The sequence below is a fragment of the Amphiura filiformis genome, chromosome 12 (assembly GCF_039555335.1).
Source record: "Amphiura filiformis chromosome 12, Afil_fr2py, whole genome shotgun sequence".
NCBI classification, from domain to species: Eukaryota; Metazoa; Echinodermata; class Ophiuroidea; order Amphilepidida; family Amphiuridae; genus Amphiura; species Amphiura filiformis.
The window spans coordinates 18,253,338-18,277,434 of record NC_092639.1 but is presented as its reverse complement, the minus strand read 5'-3'; the positions used below and the strand labels follow the sequence as shown (position 1 = coordinate 18,277,434).

The 24,097-nt window shown below is 37.0% G+C and overlaps 1 protein-coding gene across 2 annotated transcripts in view; it reads right to left on the bottom strand.

The window, feature by feature from the left end:
• The window catches only part of LOC140165887 (UDP-N-acetylhexosamine pyrophosphorylase-like), a 38,743-nt gene extending 15,036 nt beyond the window's left edge, over nucleotides 1–23,707 (bottom strand). Inside the window, exons 1-8 of one of the 2 annotated variants that reach the window (XM_072189232.1) lie at nucleotides 23,590–23,707; nucleotides 19,877–20,173; nucleotides 12,614–12,818; nucleotides 10,032–10,207; nucleotides 9,033–9,205; nucleotides 7,686–7,879; nucleotides 1,761–1,901; nucleotides 389–574 (exon numbers count right to left, since the gene is read on the bottom strand). In XM_072189232.1, the coding sequence (XP_072045333.1) occupies nucleotides 389–574; nucleotides 1,761–1,901; nucleotides 7,686–7,879; nucleotides 9,033–9,205; nucleotides 10,032–10,207; nucleotides 12,614–12,818; nucleotides 19,877–20,147 (1,346 nt within the window). In that variant the 5' untranslated portion in view covers nucleotides 20,148–20,173; nucleotides 23,590–23,707. The remainder of the gene's footprint in view (nucleotides 1–388; nucleotides 575–1,760; nucleotides 1,902–7,685; nucleotides 7,880–9,032; nucleotides 9,206–10,031; nucleotides 10,208–12,613; nucleotides 12,819–19,876; nucleotides 20,174–23,589) is intronic. The other variant, XM_072189233.1, reaches the window with a different exon arrangement.
• Between the last annotated feature and the right edge of the window lie 390 nt (nucleotides 23,708–24,097).

Sequence of the window (24,097 nt, the reverse complement as noted above, 5' to 3'; positions counted from 1 at the left end):
TGAGTTTTTGTGATGCAATTGACATTTTTTCACTTCTCATTGCAATAACTTCTATATCGTCACTGGGAGGGGAAAACTTCATATGTACTTTTTGCCCTTGAACATGGATGAAGCAAACCCTTTCAATATAAAGTCTACACCTACAAGGCATTATCCATGTTCAAGGGCCAAAAGTAAACATGAGGTGTTTCCTGCATGTACTTTTGGCCCTTAAACATGGATGAAGCAAACCATTCAATATAAAGTCTACACCTACAAGGCTTTATCCATGTTCAAGGGTCAAAAGTACATACGAAATTTTCCCACCCAGTGACGATATATAAATAAGATTTAACACCAGGCTAGTATAACGTAATAGCAAAAAATACCTAGCAATAAAGAACTCTACCTTGGAATAGCAGGAATTGGTGTGCCATCTTTGTCCACAAAGCGCCCTCCTGCATTGAGCACCCATCGGTGATGGAGTGATAGCAGCGCATGTCTTGCTGTGGTGGGGTTATCCTTGTCGGCCTTGATGCCGTTCTTCAGCGGGGAGAACTCGTCTTCTCTCAATACTTCAAATGCAGCAAAATCCCTTTAAACAAATTGAAAACATGAAATAGTCAAATTAGTTTAAGGTGAGTCGGAGCGGTGCCTGAGCTTGTAGTGTTTGTGCTCAGATATTGAGAAAAATAAAGCCCATACTCACAGGGAAAGGTATGGGTTCAATACGTGACATCCCAAGGCTCATTGGTTTTATTTTTCCCCAATGTGCACAATTTTCCTGCGAGGTGGGAAATAGCAAAAACTTTCATTTTGGCCTATTATTTGTCATAACTCAGTAACATATAGAAATATAAATGTGACCAGTGGCTTCCTGGACTCAGTTTCCTGGTGTTTTTTTTAATTTTCCTATGGCTTATTTGGTAAAAATTTAACAATGTTTTGCCTGTTTGCAATTTGTGTTGCACAACTCTAATATATTACAAAAACGAGCCTGAAATCATTGATCCCCGATCCAAAAAATTTCAGATCAGCCGATCCCGATCCCGATCCGATTTTCAGAATGAATGACGACTGTGACACATTTAATACTTCCATGTATGCTCAGCTGCTCAGTAGCTCTCAGTAGTACATATATTTAGTATTTTACCTTGAAAGAATTTCTTGATATCCCACGAAATAACTCATTTATGCTGACTTGCGTAGTTGTAAACAAACATGTATACCACAGTACGTGTAGCACACAATTCTAAGCTAGCGACGCGGCGCTAATCTGGTAAATTCTAGCATGCTTCTCAAAGTTCGTTAACCTGTGTACCATGAACTCGTGAACCTGCGCAGACACAGTGCGCAGTGGCATGCTTACGATAACAACAAGCTCACAGCGCTGCTGCGTAAAATGCGGAAGTATATACAGTCATGTACGAGGCATTATAGGGCTAATTATGTGATATAACGTAAGGCTTATCGTTTCTTGAACTTTGTAACTATTGTGGGAACACATCATGTACTTCAGTATTTATAAATTTCATCGTTTTTAACATCGTTCAGGTCGGAATATATCTCTTTTATCAAACAATGTTGGATCGGTTCACAGGATTGGTAATTGAGTGGATTTTTACCGATCCTGATCCACATCCGATCTGGCCAATATCGGGTTCGTCACTAACATTAATGGTTAAAAAGAACAAAAGTGTGCAACCTAATGGAGTGATCACAAGCATAAAATGGATGATTGTTTTGAACTCTATGTGAGCCCTTTAACACATTATACTTACATTGAGAACTCAAAGACATCAAAGACAAATTTTTCCATCTTGATTCCATTAGGTTTGGTAGGCACTATACGTTCTCCACTGTTATCTATGAATGGGATCTTCTTCTTGGCTATATGGTGTTTCAGTCTTGGTTCGTGTTCCCTATAATGGAATACATAGATAGATAGGTAAAGCAGTAAATCACCAGCAGGAGGTTACAGCATGGTACTGCCAATTGACAGAATCTATACTGTGCCAATAAAGTATCCTTACACTTGGAAAAATAATCACAATTTCCAAACTGAACAATATTGGAGTAAATTTGTTTTTTTAATAGATGCACTATCTAATCTTGCATATTATGACACCACATTGAATCCAATGTGACTTCAAGAAGTAAAGTTACAAGCATTTGATTAGACGAAGGTCCCGTTTCAAAAGTGACAAACTGGCCTATTCAAACCTCCACAGACCACAAATCTGGTTTGAGAGTGGTGAAAGGCTAATTTATGCGTTTGGCTTTAATTTAAAACAAAAGGAACAAAAGAAAACTGAAACAAAAGAACTGACAAATAAATGAAAAGTACAGAGAAGTAAAAACTGAAATAAAAACTGCTTTAAATAACGCTTCATTGGAGAAACTGTGTTGTCTCTTTGTTGCGCTTGTTGGAATCTTTTTGCGCCTTGTATAGGCAAGTTTGTCAATTTTAAAATTGGATCTTTGTCTATTCAATTGCTTGTAACTTTACTTCTATAAGGTCGCATTGGATTCAACGTGGTGTCATAATGTGCAGGATTAGATAGTGCATCTATTAAAAAACCAAATTTACCCCAATATTGTTCAGTTTTGTAATTGTGATTATTTTTCCAAGTGTAAGGATATTTTATTGGCGCAGTATATAAACCAAGCTAGTATACTACAGTGGAAAGCGAGTTCGCGTCCTGGCGGTGCCATCGTGTTGTGCTCTTAGGTAAGGCGCTTTACCTTACTTGACACTCTCTACCCAGGGGTGAAATGGGGAGCTGTTATAAATATTGTCCATTGAGCACCACCCAAAGGTAGGAGCATGCCTCAAGTGGGCATTGTATGGCAGCTGATATATTCTAATGCCAGCAGAATAAATGTAAAGCACTTTGATACATGTGCACACATGTGAAAGGCGCTGTATAAATATCAACATTTTAAAAACATTTTTTATACATCCCTTAACGCGGCTGTGTACTCAAGACGTTGTTTCTTTCGCAAATTTGAGCTTTTTTGATATTTGTTACTTTGTTATGTTTTTTTATAAATACAAGGAAAGAAAATCCAGATTTATAAACTCCAACTGCGCTATTTTATGGATTTTATTTCACTATTTCATTCGTGTTTGCAATTTTAAAAGAGAAAAATCTTTGTTGTATCAGCGGGTGACACGCGGCAGAACAACGCATCGCTACTATGTATCGCAAGAATTTGATAACGCACAGATACGCTTACGCATACGCCGACGCTTATCTGCATGCGTGGCGCATCCTTTGGAAACACTTATTTCAAGTGGTCAAATGGCTCCGTTTTAGCTGATAAAATGTGGGTTTTTTCAAGTTCTTTTCCTCGATTTGAATATCAAGTTATGAATGGATTTTGCTCAAACTTCTCAACGGGCTGTGGATTTACCCGTTGTTCACATAATATAAGGTAAAAAAACGAAAACTGCCGCATTCTCCTATGAGATTCGATGAAAGGGCAAAATGTGACCACTTTAAACTTTAACGGCCATTATTTCAATGTTCATTTTCTCGGTAAAATGACGATTTAGGTACACGATAACTCAATAAATACAGCATCTATAGGTAAGCAAATATGATCATCGTAAAAAGCATGATCGACTCAAGAAACGGTTTTCTCATTTTTTATATTTTGGTCTATTTCCGATTTTAGGCATCATTTTGTGCAAATAGGCATTTGTGAATTTTAAAAAGTTCAATTTGATGCCTTATATGGTCAATATCTCAAACAATAAGGCCAGTATCAAAAAAATTAAAAAAGCGTTTTTGGAATGGAGCCTCAAGATTGAGCTAAAACAAAATGAAATATTTTGGAAAGAGTGTTTTTTGTTATGATGTACCTAACAAATATTGCCAAAAACTCACTTTTTGTGATTTTCTTCATAATTGTTGTTTTTACCCCAAATCTGTATTTATATTAAGATTTATTGATGTCTTGCCTTTATAAAATGTATACTTTTATATGTCTTATGCGAATAATTACAAAGTTATTGCACTTTTACTACATGCATGTCTGAGAGTACACAGCCACCTTAAAGGAGTGTGACCCGATCGACAAAAGTTTGCTGTTTCCATGAATTTAAGTTTGTTTCTCATTTATGACACTCTTAACTTTCGTATCTGGGTTGATGTTTTCTTTTTTGATATGGCTGCTTCTTCTTGTGTATGTACAACATACACCTAAGTGGTAAGTGCATTACGGGAGATATTCATCATTTTCTACCCCGGTATCCAAAGATTTATCGTCTGAATATCAAATCGTGCATAGCACATTCACCTGTATCGATCCCGGGTATTGATTTTAGTGTCTCTGCTGTACAAAGTAATTATTAACCAGGTGATGTTGGTGTGCATCGTAGCAGTAGCAAGAACATAAACTGGACCAGTATGGCAAAATACAGGTTCTTGACCTTATATGGCAGTACACAGTACATCATGTGCTCCAAATAGTCCTTGATTCATGTGACTTTTATCAATCAGCACAAGAACTATACAGGATGCTTAGCTGCCATTGTCATTCAAACAAAGGCCATGGTCACTCTTTGATTCCAATCAATGATAATCTTTAATTGGGACAAAAATATGAAACATCATCAAAAGCTAAGTGCAAGTTAGCATGGGTTATATCACATAGGCCAAATTAGCTTGAGGAAAAAAAATGGAAATTCCTGGCTATTTTTATACATTTCTTCAAAAATAAAACTTTGATTTCAACAATATTTCACAGATTGCATTTCTTCTTTCAATTGAAGCATGATCTGATCCATGCACCAAGGCCAATTTTAGATTTGGCTAACTGGATTTCTTGCATCATTTCCTTTTTTGAAAATGTATATTTTTATATACTTATCATCATTACGTATAGAGCTACGATAAAAACAACATCTAAATTACTCGAGGAAGGCGTATGAATTACAGCATACTTGGTAGCAAAATTGAACTTACACATTGTCATTTTTTATATATATTTGACTGTTTTTCACTCCTTATTGTTATCATTTCACAATTGCCACCTTTATAGCCTCGTTGGATCAGCTTGCCTTACAATGTGATTAAATCTTGATATTTGACAAAGGGGAACAAGTCATGTGAGTGCACTAAAGTCGTATGTGCAATAGCGACCTTTTGTCATTTTGTCACCTGATGAGCAATCTCAAACCCAATGCCATAATGAGATAAACATTTTGCCAACGTTTTGGATTCCTCTTCAAGTGCAATTTCTAAGGCCGGCGTCGACACGTCTTCTGTCGGAATCCTGTTGACAAAGTGAATTATGTCAATGTATGCCGACAGAACTTCTTCCATGGTGACATAAAAGTTCAGTGCTCAGGAAATGGCCTGGTAAAACTTTGTCAGGCAAGCTCATTATCACTCAAAATATTGGCCACTTCCAATGTATTTTCAACAAAATGCAGTGCCAAATCTTATCTTTTACCTATTATTTCGCCAACTTTTCTTGATATTTGCCTACAGGGGTCATACTTTTGACAGTATTTTGCCTTGTTTTCTGGTGTAGATGTACACTTGATCGCTATGTGATCGCTATGATGAAGACGGCCATCTTGAATTTTGCCAATGGTGTTTCTAGATATTTGTAGGAATTTTTTTACACTTTTCCTAAAATCATGAAAAAAAAAGTCCTGGTAAATTTTGGAACCCAAATGTATGTCGACATCGAGATACAAAATATGTCGACATAAAAAAAACGGTGCCGATGCCGGCCCTAGCAATTTCAAAATCTAACGTCAGGCAGCCATTGCACCTTCCATTTTTTTGCACTCACATGACCAAGTATGTTTTAATATGTCACATCACAAACAAAACTTACCCACTACTAAAATGTACAACATGAAAACGAGCCACAGTATATAGGTATTCAGTGATGACAGCGTGGAGAGGAGAGATGAGTCGGACGGATGGACAAGACAAACACAAGCAGATAGATATGCCATGATGCGGGTATGCAGTGAGGATGTTCATCAGTAGAGTAAGATGAAAGAGAGAGAGGAGGAGGAGAGAGAGATGGGAGGATAAGACAAAGATGACATGTGATAGTGAAGATGAATACAAAAGCTTTTATTCATACCTAGTAAGTAAATTTGATGCAAAAATCAAAGGCATTGGGATATCTGGTGCCAAGTCTGATGATAGGTAGATTGTACAAGGATTGTATGTGCTCTTGTGTGCTTTGCTCCTTGGTCCGTACTTCCACCATTTATAAACATAGGGCCTAGATTTTGTCTTGGTTTGCGAGAATCAAAATCCATCATAGTCACTGCACTTACTCACAACTGAATCTTACAAGATTCAATTACAAGAATTGATTCTGTGATTCGGTTGAAATCTAGGCCCTGAAACAACAATAACATATGGAGCAAGGGTGGGCATTCCAGATGTTTGTATAATTTTAACAAATTGCGGTATTTACTCCATTTCTTTTTACCCCACTAATGACGGCACCTAAAGAGGGCATCTTTATGACATTATTATGAAAGCTTTCTAGTCTACATGATAAAATACACAATGTATATGATACAGAAAATGTAGGATACAGGGGTGTGAGAGGCCACGGACCAAAAAAGAGGAAAATTATTTTTTTAAAGCTGACAAGCACCAAATATGGGCTGAAAATAAAAGAAAACAACCACTTTTTAGCAAAGAAAAAAGAGTAAATCAGCTGAAAAGAGGAACTCTCACATCCCAGCAGATAGCAATTCAGGGGTGCATTTTGTAACCATTTACAATGCATCACATATCGTCATATCCTTTAGCCCACCGTAAGTCCAGACAAGTTATAATGCATCGTAAATGTTAGTAAAAAGCATCCCCTGGGTTTGTAAGCAGTAGGAAGTGCAGAGTAACAGTGTTCAAAATAAGTAGTACCTCAATTGCCTGAGATACCGAAAACTTAAGTTTGTTCGGCTTATGATAGGTGAAAATTATTTGGTTTTTGTTACTGTGCATAATTAAGTCCCAACCCATGCATGAGTAAATTCACATAAGTGTGCGCCAATCATGCATTATGCAATGTGCAACTAGCGTAAGTGCTGCAGCAAAGTGCATGTATGCCAATACACGGATGTTATTAGTCTTATTTTTTCGCCTATTATAAGTCGAACAAACTTTAGCTGCGGACCACCTAGAATGACTCATAGTGGTTGTGTGATGGACAACCAAGAATCTACACAAATCTGTAAGCATACCTAGAATTTCCTCTTATCATTGCCAATTGAAAATATGGCAAAGAATTCAAATTTGATAGTACAAATTCCCATCGAACATTCCCCATTGCTATTGCAATTTATTATCTACACTTATTCTCAAGTCAAAATATTGGACCAAATGAAGCCAACAAAAATGGAGAGACTAAAATTATTGAATAAAAAAGCACACATTTTGGCAAGAATTACAGTTTGGATAAAATATGTGTTACAATCCAGTAACCAAAAATTCTGGTGAGCAACAAGAAATTGTGATCAGGTTGTCCGTCGGATATCTGAATTTGATACTTAATTTGAACACTGTATAGGAATAACAAGAATGCAAGTAGGCCTAAAAACATTTATTTGCACTTATTGTTCCACATAACGAGGACTGTTGCCATGGTTGCCTTCCCCCATCAGCATTATATGCTTCTCACAGTGTTTTTAAGACACATCTCTCTCTCTCTCTCCTTACCTGGCTAATTCTCTCAAAAAGTCTGTTGTGAAGAAATGATTACAGATGTTGCCAGCACTGAACATCAGACGACCATCTTGGTTTCTTCTCTCTGCTGTCTTGAGCGTAATCTCGCTGTACTCTACAACTTGGAACTTGCCATCCACTCTGCATATTACTCCGACTGGTTCTGTGGGGTAGGCTTTCTCAACCACCTTTCATAATTAAAAAAAAAAAACAGCCAATTTATTCCATTACAAATTTGCAGGGATACACACAAACAGTATGCTCATGAAGTAAAATCCAAGCAGAATCTTGATGTGTACATGGTGGAAGCAAAAAATTTCAAATTATCAGCACAAAATTAAGAATTAATTTAAACCTTGAATTCAAACAAATAAAAATAAAAATTAAACCAGTATCAACATTAAGTCATACAAACATATTTATACACAAAATTAATTGCACCCCACTTAAGAAGACATGGGATTCCTGTGTTCGTCATGGGAATTCCCAAGAAATATCATCAGTTAGCAATCATTTCAAATGACTAAAGACGACATAGGATTTCCAAAAATTCTTTGTGAAATTTTACCTTTTCTGAGAAATCCCAATTTTACAATTATTCCCAAACTGGGAATTCCCATTTTTTTCCGAATTAAATTCTGGTCTGGGAATTCCCAAGTTTAAAAAATAAAAAATGAGGGGATGCAGTAAATTTCTGGAAGAGCAAAATAAGATGACACACACGCACCCCTGTTTGTAAATACGTTCAAACGAGGACCTCGACTTTAGAAGGATCTAACGAGGACTTACACACCCGTTTTTAATCGACACACCGTGGACCTCACGCAAACACACCAGGCAACTTACTATCCAACCGAGACCCGTCCTATACCCGCTATGGGGACCTATCTTATATGCTATCTTATATGCATATTTGCATCATTTACGTCATCCTGGGCATAGTTTTAATTCGTGGTCGTCCTCGTTTGGAGGTGTGTCCTCGTTTTTACGTGTGTGTATCCATATGTAGGTCCTCGTTAGACGGCATTTACAAACGCACCCCCCCCCCCACACACACACAAAAACCCTGTTTTACGGGCATGACCACCCCAGGTTTTGCATGTTGGGGATAAATATTTTGTTGCCATACATAGGTAAAATCTGTAGTCTTTTAGTAAAAGTGGATTGCTTTTGACTGAAAAAGTGGATTGCTTTTGACTGAAAAAGTGGATTGCTTTTGACTGAAAAAGTGTGAGTGAAGTGGGTAAAAAAATATGTGGTCATGTTTGGGGGGAGGGTCATTAGAAAAAAACGTAGAATAGAGTTTATATTTTTTGTTATCTAATACTTTCGGTATCTTACCTTGGCACCGCAATTGGCCCCCTTTGCAATACAGAATCCTACAAACCATGGATCAGCCAATTTGACCAAGATATTGTCTACTCCATACACGTGACAGTATTTCAATCCTCTTTGTTCCATGTCATCTATGATGTTACAGCTTGCTAATGCTCTGTATAGACCCCCATTTCCATCTGTCAGTAAAGAAAGGAGGTAATCGAGTCAGACAAAAAAAGATTGGTTGCTTGTCCAACACCGACCAACCCTATTTTCAAAATCGGGAATGAAGTTTTTACAGACCCTAATTTTAGAAATTCCAGATACAGTTTTCTTGCTTTTTGGTATTCTGAATTATAACACAAAACATTTTAATCCGTTCCTTCAAATGTCTAAACTGTTTCAAACAACAATGAAATATCCCAATTCACACCTATTTAGGTCTTTTATTATTTTAAAGCCATAGAATGAACAATCTTTTAAAATCAGTGTGGTCAATTTTTGTCAAGCCTGAATTTTTAGAATATTTATAATGTTTACACATGTCCCAACTTACACCTAATTGGATTCAGCCAAATTCTTTGTATTTTTAGGACAACCGAGCAAGTTTGAATTAAAGTCATAATTGTGACTTTACACATTAAGGCCACCCCCCATATTATAAAACGTCAAACAGCCCAAAATAAAATAGCCAGTGGAGTTTCTTTCACTTAAATTCATTATTTTGGCTTTAAATGGACAGTTATTAATAACTAATATTATTTCAGCATAACAGATATCATACATCATGGCTTTAATCCCCTGAGCAGTACCTGCCGATCTAACATTGCCTCTGATTGGTCAATTACATGATATCGTCACTTTAATCACCAATCAGAATGGAGCTTTGCTAATTTTTTTTGTGTGGTGAAATTATTCTAACAATGTTGCTGATTGGGCCTATTGATAATGAAACTTCTTTTTAGCCAATCGGCAGGTAGTTCTCATGGGGTTAAGTACACTATACAAATACAACCAACCAACCTGGTGCTCTGGAGATCTTGTGCTTTTGATCCAGTATAATCTTGCCTTCAAAGCTTATGCATGGTAACATGTTTTGCTCAAACATCACAACATTTTCTTTGATCAAGCCAAAGTAGTTATTGCGTTTAAAGAAAGCTTCTGTTGGGTCCTTGGTGTGTTCACTTGTCATGATGTACCTGTACAGGTAAATAGAATCAAACAAGAAAATCAGCATATAGGTACATGTAGGTGGTCTGATTGTTTCATATGGTCGTTTGTACATGTACCTTAGGCTCCCAACAAATTTTTGCCTTACCATTATCTGACCAACCCAAGTTTTGGGATTTTTTTTTGGGGGGGAGGCAGGGGGTTTGTTATAAAATACAGTAAAAAAAATTAGAAAAGTCTACTAGAATCAAAGGTAAATTTTTTTTTTCTTGCTGTTTTTTGTAGAATATTTGCAAACAAAAAATAGCCAAGTAAACACAGTGGCATAGCATTTGAGTCCCCTGCCCCCTACAAGGGGGAAAAGAGAGAAAGGAGGGAGGGAGATGAAGAGTAAGAGATAGAAAGAGGGTGGAGAGAGAGAGAGAGAGAGAGAAGGAAAGAGGGAATCTGTTTGTATACCCGTAGATTCAAGAATGGTGATGGTTGTTAGCTTCTCGAAAGCAAAATACAAGTAGAAAAGTGCTGAAATGCTAATTGTACAAAAAGCGCCTCTACATGTAGGATCAGTCAATTGTAAATTGGACAAGTAAAAATAAATCAACAATAAAAGAAAAGTCAAAATATGGGGTTAAAAAGGCCTATGTGCAACACATTTTTTGTATAGCATGCCTAATGAAAGCAATAAAATACATTTAAGCATTATTGTACCCTTTTTTAAACCAAAATCTCATTATCATAATCACTCATTATGCCATATTGAATTATTATGAATTTTAGTACCTCAGAAACAAGATGGGAATAATTTGTCCATCAATCAAGTAAATATATTTTTGTCATCATTAGTACCACAAGTACAAAATGTATGATCAGTACCCAAATGCAATTAAACCTAATGAGTCAGATAACGAGATTTGTCTAAAATAATGGTACAAATGCTATATATACATTTTAATTTCTGGGAACCATATGCCCGAATTTGATGGGTATTTCAGCATATTATCCTCAAATCATGATAAGCAAATGATAACTTTTATGTTTTTTATGTATGCTTGATAATATCACAAATAATCATTGTTTGCACAATAGAAAACAAGCTATGCAAATTGCAATGCATTATTTTTGTAGTTTTGTCAATTTTTTGACCAAAAAAGTTAATTTTACATAAAGTAAAAGTATACCAACTGTATTGATAATTGTCTGCACCAAATAAGGTCATGACACCTGAAACCAAAGCTTTTTTTTAAAGGTCCGTAACCCGATCGACAGCATCATCCCCCCGATATTTTTCATTGTTGATGAGGTTTTGGTATCACATGATAGATACTATTTTTCTCATTGCTATCCTGAAACTTGCCGCTCCAAGTCGATGTATTTCCGGAGAAATCATGAAGCACAGCGGCCTTTTGAGGCTACCACTTTGTAAATACTAAGAATTACTTTGGATTTATGGACAGGGAATTAATTGCGAATCATCAGTCTCCTCAACAGCTACTTGGGTTTCGCGTCATTCACATTCTGTGAAAGAAGCGAACTACACTAAGTGCTGAGGAGACGGCGCGCCGTATATAGTTTTAAAAAATTCCTTTACGATCTCAGTGGGCTAAATGGCTCAATTGGTTAGCGCATTATGTTTTTACCCGAAAGGTACCCGGTTCAAAATTTTTCTTGTGTATTTTAAATGAAATTGTGAGAACCAATTTATGGCCAAAAATCATTTCTATTTAGACCAAAATTATAGTACTAAAAGTGCAAAAATTTTTGTGCAGCACGCAATTTCTTTGAAATAGTATTATAATACTAATAGGGGTAGGTAAGCTGGATGACTCGTTTTATAGATGCACTGTGCAAAGGGCCAATTAACCCTGACCACCGGGATTCTGGTCTACATGCATGGCTGTAAGAAGCTTCAACTTCTTTTGAATTCCAGGTTTTATCAGTATAATCTCAGGTTTTTTTAAAAGATTTCAATTTGATGTATATGTTGCCTAATAACCTTAACTCTAAGGAGTTATTTGGGTGGGTGCATACCCAGCTCCATGGTATAGTGAATCTAAGCATGTAGTACTATTTCACCATATCCCTGTAAATTTGGTAACATCCCATTAGTCTGAAGAGTCATTAGTCCGATTTTTTGTAAATTAGGTTTTAGTGCATTTTAGGTTACGATTAGGGTTAGGGTTAAGGCTAGGGTTAACATTTAGGTCTGAAGGGTTAGTGCCAGGGATATAGTTTGGATCAGAGTTTGGATTAGAGTCAGGGTTAGGTTTAGCTGTAGATTTAGGCCGTAGATTATAAGATAAGGTCAAGTTAATGGTTAGTGTCAGGATTAGGGTCTACAATACTTTGATTTCATTGGGTGTTCAGGCTAACGACCCTTCGGACTACCAACCTGTACCCGTGATTTGTCTAATACAAACAGTTGGTTGATTTCTTACCATGGTACTACCCCATGCTTGCCAGTCTTCTCATAGGCTAACTGTTGGATACGTTGAATACGCTGTGCTTGTAGTTCATATAGCGTCTTGGTTGATGGTAGACCTACATCATACATTCCTTTAGGGTATGTTACACCTAGTCTTGTGCCTTGTCCACCAGCCATAAGTAGAACACACACCTTGCCATTAGCTACCTGTTTTAAACCTGAAAAGTAATGAAGTAATATAATTAGATCAAATAAGATCAATGCTTTATTGCATGTAGATGGCCACCAGGGTCTTAACTAGGATTGACAAGTGCCTGTCATTTTCACAGAAACTGCCTGTCCAAAATTTGACCCTCAAAACATAAACCAGACCTCTGCCCCTGCTAGGGTTCAGTTTGTTCAAATAGCTATTGTATAGCCTTCACTTATTAGTCTGGTCTTGTTTTGAGTTCACAGAACTTTTTCAAGCATTATTGTTAGAATTCAGCGTATGTCACAGCCATTAAAGGAGGGTTTTGCGATCCTAGCATCCTCTTTATGACATTTTTCAATAAGTATCCAAGAATAAAGCTTATTCCCAAAATTTCAGTTGATTCTGATTTTGCGTTTGCGAGTTATGCATGATTATGTGTATCACACTGCTCCATAGGCCACTGTTGTAATTAAATTTGACGATATTTTAATAAAAATATAACGAATTAATCTGCAAGAAATCTTTGGTATATAAACATTATGTAGCCAAAGATTTCCAGTGGTATAAAAATCTCAACTTTTTAAAGAAAAGTGGGGGGATGAGGCTGTGGATGACATGGTGAATTACAACTTAAAAGGGGGCCTATACAACCATAGACACTATATAGAAGTTCTCTCTATACTACTGTCTATGGTACAATGAAGTACAAGCTGCCATTCCTTAACAATCAAGCTCTGTCACCCAGGGTTGCCAAAAGATTTCAGCCCGAATCGCGGGTCAAATAAACGAAAAGTCGCCCAATTTTTTTTTTAACCATTGGGCTACCAAATCGTGGGTTTGGCAACCCTGCTGTCACTCATGTTAAAATTGAATATTTTTATACCACAGCAGCTGTATTATGAATTATCAATGGATGACAGATCAAATTCCATATATATAGATTGTTTTTTCCTAGCATGGTGCACAATAGTACACATTGGTACGGCATTGGGCTATTCCAATTGAAATCCATACACCACCATTTGGAAGGCATGACCTCTATCTCCCAGACAGGGAGTGTGGATTTCAAATACAGTCATCCATTCAGGTAACCTGGATTTGAAATGCACACCCCCTGGTTAGAAGAGTAAGGCCCTGTCTTCCATGTAGGGTGTATGGATTTCAACTGGAATAGCCTATTTATTCTGAAGAAATACTAGTCCTATGAAATCAAAAATGGCTTCATTAGGCCAAAAAATAAAAAATACATTTGTCTCATGTCCCATGGGAGTTTGAAATCTAATGTAGTATGCATTGTTTTTATTAATAAATCAAGTGTTCAGGCAGTTAGTTTTTTTACCCCTTTGAAAACTCACTGGTTTTGGCCCATTATGTTTTGCCAATAGCAATTTGTCTTCATTTTTTGAAAATGAAACAAATATTGTGAAAATGAAATTTTATTTTTGAAAGTTTTCACCATATAAAATCACCATCAGAAATCCAATGCACGCAGGGTGACATGAGACAAATTTATTTTTTAATGTTGCATGACCAACTCTCTCCATGCAGAAATTTGCAGGCAATTCTAAAAACATATTTGTCACAAACTATTAATTGCATTAAAATTGTAAATTTGTCCTTTTTAAGTCTTGTCTTATGTTGTTTGTGTTTTTAAAATAAACCCATACATTGTTTGTATATTTAATGACTTGTGACTCTCTCTCCCCTCACGTGCATGATGTGGGATAACAATGCAGACTGTTTATTAGTTATTACAAGTTCTTTGTCATGCAAAACAGTTTGTTTTTTCACTTTCCGGTTCACACAATCAATATAAACAATGCACGTGTCATGTCCTAATATGCATGATTAATTCGGGCATTGCTCAATTGGATGAATTGTTATACAGCATTACATCAACTCACAGGCTTTTCCACTCATAAACTGATAAATAGGAACTGCCATTTAAACATTATTTCCTGTAATGTAAAACAGGAAATTGTAGTTTAACGATACAATTAATTATCTTGAGATAATGTGCATCTTGGGTCAATTGCTTTACCAAATACCCCTAGCTTACCCATATGATGAACACTACACACATACTCAATGTTTATCCTCAATTTTCCATATACTAGTACCTGTTAAGGTCCCCAATTGCACAATTTGTGTGTATCAAAACATCCCCAGTTGAATGGCAAAAGAAGTTCACAAAATGAGACTGCTTAGTGGCCAACCTTTTCTAAGGGGCTATGCAATAATTATAAGCCCCTCCCCCAGGTTAAATTTCCAAATTTCCCACCAAAAATTGCTTGCCCCCTCCCGGCCTGTCAAAAATTGCTTGCCCCCCCCCCCTCGGAATGGCAAAAAATATCCCCCTCCACACCCCTCCCGCTTGCACATGACAAATATTTGGGATCCCAACCCAATTTGAAAACCTTAAATGGTCCAGATATATATTGCGAGCACAGCAAGCAGGAAAATGTGCCTTTTTAGGCGCCCCATGAATGTGTGCCAAAACTCTCTTGCTCCCCCCAATTTTACCTTCCCCCATGGCTCATAATTATTGCATAGCCTCCAAGTGTTTTAACACATCAACAGAGACAAAATATTTGGGGGTATGGTAGCCATGTTGGAGGACAGAACTTTCTATGACCAGTGCACCAGTCATGAGAATGATCATCCATGAAAAGACCTGAAAGGTTTGAAAAAGCCTGAAAGCGTGCAAAATGAAGCTATTAGAAGGCTGAAAACAGGCTGAAGTGCCGAAATTTGGACCACAAAAAAGCAGGAATCCTGCAAAAGCAGAAAAATCCAATGCCTGTATGACTGAGGAACAAGGCTCTGGCAGATTGATTCCACAACCATTAATTTTATACCTACCACAATTTATTGTATTATCATGGGAAATTCCCAATGGAGGCCTTTTGGAGGACAGAATTTTATTTAAATGAGGATGACTCTATAATGAGTAACGCCATATTGCATACCCTCTAAGGCAGGCTTCCTCAAGTGCCACATGAAATAAAAGAAACTGCAAAGCGCCACTCAATGGCTCTGCGAAGCACTCTTGCTGGGTGGGGAGTCAGAGGGGGTGTCCTCTGAAGCTATTGATTTTTTGAAATTTGAGGTGCAAATGATGCCATTTGGTGCAACATTTTGTACTATTTTAGCCTGTCTTTACAAAGATAACATGGGAATCGCATTGATTAATGTTGAAATGTAGAATATTGGAGATATTCCTGATGGATGAAGTTTGATCAAAGGGTTTTATTTTATTTTGATTTTATTTTATTATTATTATTTTTTTTTTAAATCTAAACGGCGCCGCGCGCCACTCGGGAAGCCATGGCGCGCGTCGCTATTTGCGGACCCCTCCTCTAAGGGGTGTTATTTCTGCCCCATGTGCATGCTTTTTCTCAGACAGGGGAAAATGCCTCATTTCTTGACTCAAGAACCACAAGAATTATGGAAATATTAATTTGATTATTGGCTTCCTTGAATTATTTCCTATGAGATCAATGTATGTATATATACAGCTCCTGCCAATCCACTCACCTTAATTTTGTATAATTTCATTTTATTTCCCCATCATATGTCATCTAATGTCGTAAATACTTTTTTTTACAATCTTTATATTTTTACTTTTTGGTTAGTACTGGCTGAGCATTAAATGAAGTTTTAAAAAAAAAATTACATTGTATACATAATTGCCACACACACAAAACCAGTATCAATTGCAACATGCCGTCCAGTTCCTGTCAGATGTCATTTGCTAGGTAAACAATACAATAATTGATTTGTGATGTGGCAATGTCTATCATCTTCAATAGCAACAGCTGGTGAGACTGGGTGTCCCTTTGAACATACATTTAGAAACAATACTAGGAAATTAAGCCACCATCAACATGCATTAATACTGGCATTATATAGAAATGTTTTAAATTTATGCTATTTCCGAGGCACATATACCAACCCTAATATACATTACATTACACATAAATGAAACTATGATAAAAAGAACTTTGTAATAAAATTATATTAAAATTAAATATCGTATTTTTGTCTATTAGTTACAGTTGAGTTCATCTTTAAAAATATATTTATTTATAGTCATATTTATCGTTTATTACCGGTAACCATTTATTATGGAACTTCCTCCTTTTGCCTTGGAGGCAAATGAGCACAACTCACAAAGAAAAAAAAGGTTTATCTCTAAAGTTCGCACGCATTTGCAGCACCCCTTCAATTTTCAAAAGACAAGGCCTGCATCCGATGTCATGCCCCCTCTGACTTGCCAAAGTATTTTCCAATTTTCACACATAAATACAAAAGTACCATACATAGTATGCAAATTACCTCATCCATGTAAAAGCACCTTTTCAATTCATTTTACACACATTACACAATTTTCTCCTCCTCTTAACCCCCCTGAGCACTACCTTAACCTGCCTTTCTAACATTGCCTCTGATTGGTCAGTTACATTATCTTTATTTTCATCACCAATCAGAATGGAGCTTTGCAAATAATTCACCCCTATTTTTTTTTGTGTTGAAATTATCAATAATGTTGCTGATTGGTCCAATTGATAATGAAAACCTCCTTTTGACCAATAGGCAGGTAGTTCTCATGGGGTAGTTCAAAGGGTCATTAGTCCGAAAATCCAAAACGGTAACTAACCATTACCTAACCATCATTTGTTTTTCCCCCATTGGATGTTGTGTCACATTTTTGCTTTAAACATAACCTACAACCTAAGCCATAATCAATACCCTAAACATAACCCTAACCCAAAACCTAACCATAACTCAAATCCTATCACTTATCTTAACCCTAAACATAACCCTAACTCAACACCTAACTATAACTCTAATCCTATTCCTAACACTTACCAATCCCTAACCCTAAACATAACCCTAACCCAAAACTAACCATAACTCTAATCCTAACACTTACCATAACCCTAAACATAACCCTAACTCAACACCTAACTATAACTCTAATCCTATTCCTAACACTTACCAATCCCTAACCCTAAACATAACCCTAACTCAAAACTAACCATAACTCTAATCCTAACACTTACCATAACCCTAAACATAACCCTAACTCAACACCTAACTATAACTCTAATCCTATTCCTAACACTTACCAATCCCTAACCCTAAACATAACCCTAACCCAAAACTAACCATAACTCTAATCCTAACACTTATCTTAACCCTAAACATAACCCTAACTCAACACCTAACTATAACTCTAATCCTATTCCTAACACTTACCAATCCCTAACCCTAAACATAACCCTAACCCAAAACTAACCATAACTCTAATCCTAACACTTATCATAACCCTAAACATAACCCTAACTCAACACCTAACTATAACTCTAATCCTATTCCTAACACTTACCAATCCCTAACCCTAAACATAACCCTAACCCAAAACTAACCATAACTCTAATCCTAACACTTACCATAACCCTAAACATAACCCTAACTCAACACCTAACTATAACTCTAATCTTAACACTTACCCATCCCTAACCCTAAACATAACCCTAACCCAAAACTAACCATAACTCCAATCCTAACACTTATCTTAACCCTAACTCAACACCTAACTATAACTCTAATCCTAACACTTATCATAACCCTAAACATAACCCTAACTCAACACCTAACTATAACCCTAATCCTAACACTTACCCATCCCTAACCCTAAACATAACCCTAACCCAAAACTAACCATAACTCCAATCCTAACACTTATCTTAACCCTAACTCAACACCTAACTATAACTCTAATCCTAACACTTATCATAACCCTAAACATAACCCTAACTCAACACCTAACTATAACTCTAATCCTATTCCTAACACTTACCAATCCCTAACCCTAAACATAACCCTAACTCAAAACTAACCATAACTCTAATCCTAACACTTACCATAACCCTAAACATAACCCTAACTCAACACCTAACTATAACTCTAATCTTAACACTTACCCATCCCTAACCCTAAACATAACCCTAACTCAAAACTAACCATAACTCTAATCCTAACACTTACCATAACCCTAAACATAACCCTAACTCAACACCTAACTATAACTCTAATCCTATTCCTAACACTTACCAATCCCTAACCCTAAACATAACCCTAACCCAAAACTAACCATAACTCTAATCCTAACACTTACCATAACCCTAAACATAACCCTAACTCAACACCTAACTATAACTCTAATCCTATTCCTAACACTTACCAATCCCTAACCCTAAACATAACCCTAACCCAAAACTAACCATAACTCTAATCCTAACACTTACCATAACCCTAAACATAACCCTAACTCAACACCTAACTATAACTCTAATCCTATTCCTAACACTTACCAATCCCTAACCCTAAACATAACCCTAACCCAAAACTAACCATAACTCTAATCCTAACACTTACCATAACCCTAATCATAACCCTAACTCAACACCTAACTATAACTCTAATCCTATTCCTAACACTTACCAATCCCTAACCCTAAACACAACCCTAACCCAAAACTAACCATAACTCTAATCCTAACACTTATCCTAACCATAAACATATAACCCTAACCTAGAGTCCGAAGCGGAAAACGGAAAAAAATCATGGAATCGGAGGTACAACACGGAAAATGAAATTTTTGTATGACATGACAAAAATTATTAAACGATAAGAAAAATGAATGTTAAAAACAATCTTGAGCTGTGTGAATCAATTTTTATGATAAAAATACTGTTTTTAAAATAATACGTATATTACCAAGGCATGAACCCATCCAAACATCGTAACAGCGAACAGTCGGTCGGCCTATTATCGTGAGAATATTCCAATCAGAGCATATCGATCGCGATATTGAACACTTTATTGTGACATTAATATCATTCATAATCATTGTTTATACATTTTAAGGTTTATTCATAAAACATGCATTTACAAATTTTACAAAAAACACGGAAAATGGATTTTAGAAAAAAAAACGGTAAACTTCGGACTCTACCCTAACCCATAACCTTTTTGGACTAATGACCCTTAGCACTAATGAGCTGAAGTACATACCTTCATTGTACCATTTCTCCAACTCTTTCCCAGATCTTGTCACAGATCCGATAAGCTCTGACGGGATTGGTTCCATCTTCTCATCCACCTTCTCAACCTCCCCTGCATTCTCCATAGCCTTAGTAAAGAACTGCAGCACTTCTCCTATGTCGGTACTCTTGATGTCGTCATACAGCTCCTGTTTCTTTTCACTGTCAAGGTCATCCCAGAACTCAAGCAGGTGCTCCTGCCCAAAATGGGCCAGCTCTTCACGAAGTTCCTCTACATTCATGGTTTACCAAATGATTTGGAATCACTCTGTTTTGTAAACAAATGAAAAATTCTTCCAATATAAACAGTCAATAATCAATTGATAGAAAAAGAAAATATACGGTACTTAGTAATACATTTTGTACAACTGTACATGTTGGATGTTTGCATGTAGTAAGTCCATTGATCTTCTTGTTGGAACTCAAAAATGACCCCGGTCCATGTTGGAACCACTGGAGTATGGAAGAAATTAATAGTCATTAACAGGACTGAAACAATGTGGTCATTTCTATGTTTGTACCGGGCAAGTACCAGGCATTTTTCGACACGGAGACTTCTACAAATTCGTCCAAAGGTACACAAAGGGTTTGGGATCACATTTTTAACTATGACTAAACTGTTTCCGAGTTGAGGTCCGCTAAAAGTAGATCATTTTGGGGGCTGTATTTGGTGTACGGTACATGTCACATTTTGAACAGAGTAAAAAACAACCATTATTTCAGTTACGAGATAGACTTGATTTATGCACATATCAAATGCAACCCTGGCCCCTGGGGACGGTCCGGGACTTGACATCATGTGATACGGGATTTGACTCAAAATGTGTCCCGGGGGAGCTGGGTGTTGGCAGGGACTGGTATAAGACTTGACGTCGGCCCAAACCCGGGAAATTGGGCTGGGACTTTACCCGGGCGAGGGCCGGGATTATGTCGTAACTTACCCAGGGTTTTCCAACCAGTAAAATGGGCCGTGAACATGGCCGTGGTTTGCTAGTAAGGATGCCCACATTTATGGGCCAAGGAATCCTATCACTTGGCCGTACTTGAGCCGTGGATGTATATTAATAATCCACTGAGTCGCCACATTAATGTTACTGTTCATATAAATCCATTCCAAAAACAAAATGTTGGCTGTTATTTCCAAATTTTGCATAGGCCATGTATCTGCTATTTAGCGGGGGCTCTAAAGTTAGCATGTTTAACCAGACCACAGGCTTCTTGACATGCACGTGCAAACAAGAGCCTGCTATACGCTTATTTATGCCAAATGTATTGTTTTTTATTTTTTTAACCACCCGCCGAGAGTAAAGTTTTAAATTATTAGGCCTATACACTCAAAAACAAAACTGACCGTGATAATTAATACAAGATTCCATGATACTTTTGTGACATCTGCGATCTACTGCGACATGGCCATAATACTTAAAAGAAGACTATACTATATAGGTAGTGTACATGTTCTTTATAAATTCTTGAACTGTTTTTTCTTCTTCTTCAAAAAATAATTATATGTGTATGATATAAAATTGAATTCAATGTTTTGTATTAATATACAGATTTTCCAAACTATATTATATTTTCATGTTGGAGCATTTAAAAATATCATTAATCACAAATCATTGAAAGAATGTTTTAAATAATCCAAAATGGCAACCTCGTGAAACAAAATATTAATAACTTGTGCGCCAAAAGTTTAATTTGATACATGGTCATTTGATTTTAAACAAGATACAAGGTAGACCTATTTGGATGGGGTATGGGCCTTTACAGAATAGCTTCATTATAGTTGAAGTTGAATTTTTGATTGACATCAAATCATATAGCCTATAATATTAATATTAATATGAACATTCGTCACTCCCGTATCGTGGACAGATGTAAATGCAGTGAACCGTTTCTTTCATATCTTTGATGTTTTAATCATATAGACCTACATGTAGGCCCTACATGTATATCAATCGATATTCCTGGTTTATTCCCGCATTTTCCGACCCGCCATTCATGCCTCGTAATATTTAAAACAAGCATGCATATTAAATATAGTGATGGCACACAGGGATCCCCCTCTTGTCCCGTTCCGCCTGCCACCGTAAAGCATGAAAAATACACAAAATGACTAAGTGGGAAAGTCGGGTGACTGGGGTCCGACATTGATTTATGCAAAACGTAAAATTCCTTCCACGGTGTGCTCGTCCGAAAAAGGGTCGCTAGACATAATAGATTAGACATTAGTCCGAAAGTGAAAACAGTAGGCCTAATACACATGTCACTTGTATGACCCACCCTAGGACCCCCGGGGATGTGCGTCATGGTTGGGTCATTTACCAACCAATAAGTGACGCAGGGTACGGTCATTTACTCAATATGTGCGTCACAACATACCCCGAGGGGTGCGTCAGTGTCACTCACTTTACCTAGGTGCATCAATGGTTAGGTGCATCAGGGTCAGTCAAAATACCTAAATGGTGAGTCAAATTTGCGCCATGAGGACAGTCATAATCCTTAACATGTGCGTCACAATTTTGACGAGGGGCTCAGTCATTGTCGGCAAATGTCCGTCATTGTTTAGATGCACATGTGGGTCATGGTATATAGTTAAATCCGACGCACCTTTGTAAAGTGACTCACCACTCCCGGGGGTCATGGGGTGGGTCATACAAGTGACATGTGTATAACATTTCACTTCTGAATGTGAGACACACTATATAGTTCGAATATGAAAAACACTCATAGTCCGAATCTGAAACATGGATCAAGTTTCCTTCTAACTAACTTTATGTGTGTTCATAATCGGATTTATGCCGTGTCGGATTAAGCAGCGTTTTTGCTGAACCATGAAATGGTCTCACTCAGCCTATAGCTATATTATTTTGGTCAACTGAACTCGACTCATGCGTTCTTTTGATTGACATAAATTATTAATGAAGTTACTTGTAGTTTTGAGGAATGACAAAGTTGTTTTTGGAAACTTAGATGTTTGTTTCAACTGATGATGTAGGATCGCAAGGTGAGTGAATTCGTGAAGAGATTTACTTGTTTGAGTGATAGTAGGATACGGGATGTAGGCTAGTCCTCTGTGTTTGACCGGCTCTGACGTCTCAATTCACGCGGAATTATTCGTACCTGCTAACCAGACAGCAAAGAATTATGCTGCTCTGCGCTAGTGACGAGAATCTAGGTAGCCTAATTTCGTTTATCGTTTTTAGATGTTCCGCAACAAGGAGAGTCACTGACGTATTTGCAATGGAACACACATGATATGTAGGCTTATAAATATTAATATATATGGATAACTGGATTGTTGACGATATTTTAGTCTTTCTCAACGATTTAGAGTTCTCGAGTATAATCTTTGACAGATCGCATTCATTTCAACTATAAATGAGAAAAAAGTATAAGTTTCTGGTACTAATAAACCTCCTATAGGCCTATATAATATAATGTCCTAAACCTACAATCATATAACTTCACTCGCCACGTACCACGTCTTTTCTTGCAAACCTTCCGAATTTTGACCGTGCTAGCAAGCAAACTGCAAAGCTTTATATTCGCGACGTGTCGTGGAATTCAAATCAAGATATAAACATGATAAAAGCACTGTGTTATCGTTATTTTCTGCTCATTGCAGATTAAAAGTTTTCAAAAAATCTTACTGCACTGACATAGTAGGAAACTTAGATTTACCTTTGAGAAAGAAATCCCCTATCAACTTCAGCGTTGCCACACACACAAATCGACTGCAGTTTTTCCAGCTAGCCCTGCCCCACAATCGATATTCGATAATTGATTGATTGATTGGTTGGTTGATAGTCTCAGCCCAGACTGCGAACGACGAGCCATTCCAGAAAAATACAGCAATATAATATTCTAGGATTAAAAATATCATCGGGAATATCATGTTCTGCCCGGCGGGCAGAGGACCGGTGCCCCCCCCTGCTCATGACCCCCCCCGCTCATGATAGCCGTCGGTTCATGTCACATGTAAGGCGTCGGTAGACGGATGGCTTTGGTATGGTGAAAAGCAAATTGAATGAAGAAATTGACTTTTTTTTTACCGTAAATTGTAAAAATAGGCCTAATGTAGTAATGTAAATGTTCATTGGTTTAGGTTCGTAGTGCCTTATAGGCCTAATCCCCCTTTTTTTTTTTTTTTTGCTCTTCAAAAAAAAAAAAATGGATCTAGAAATCTGAA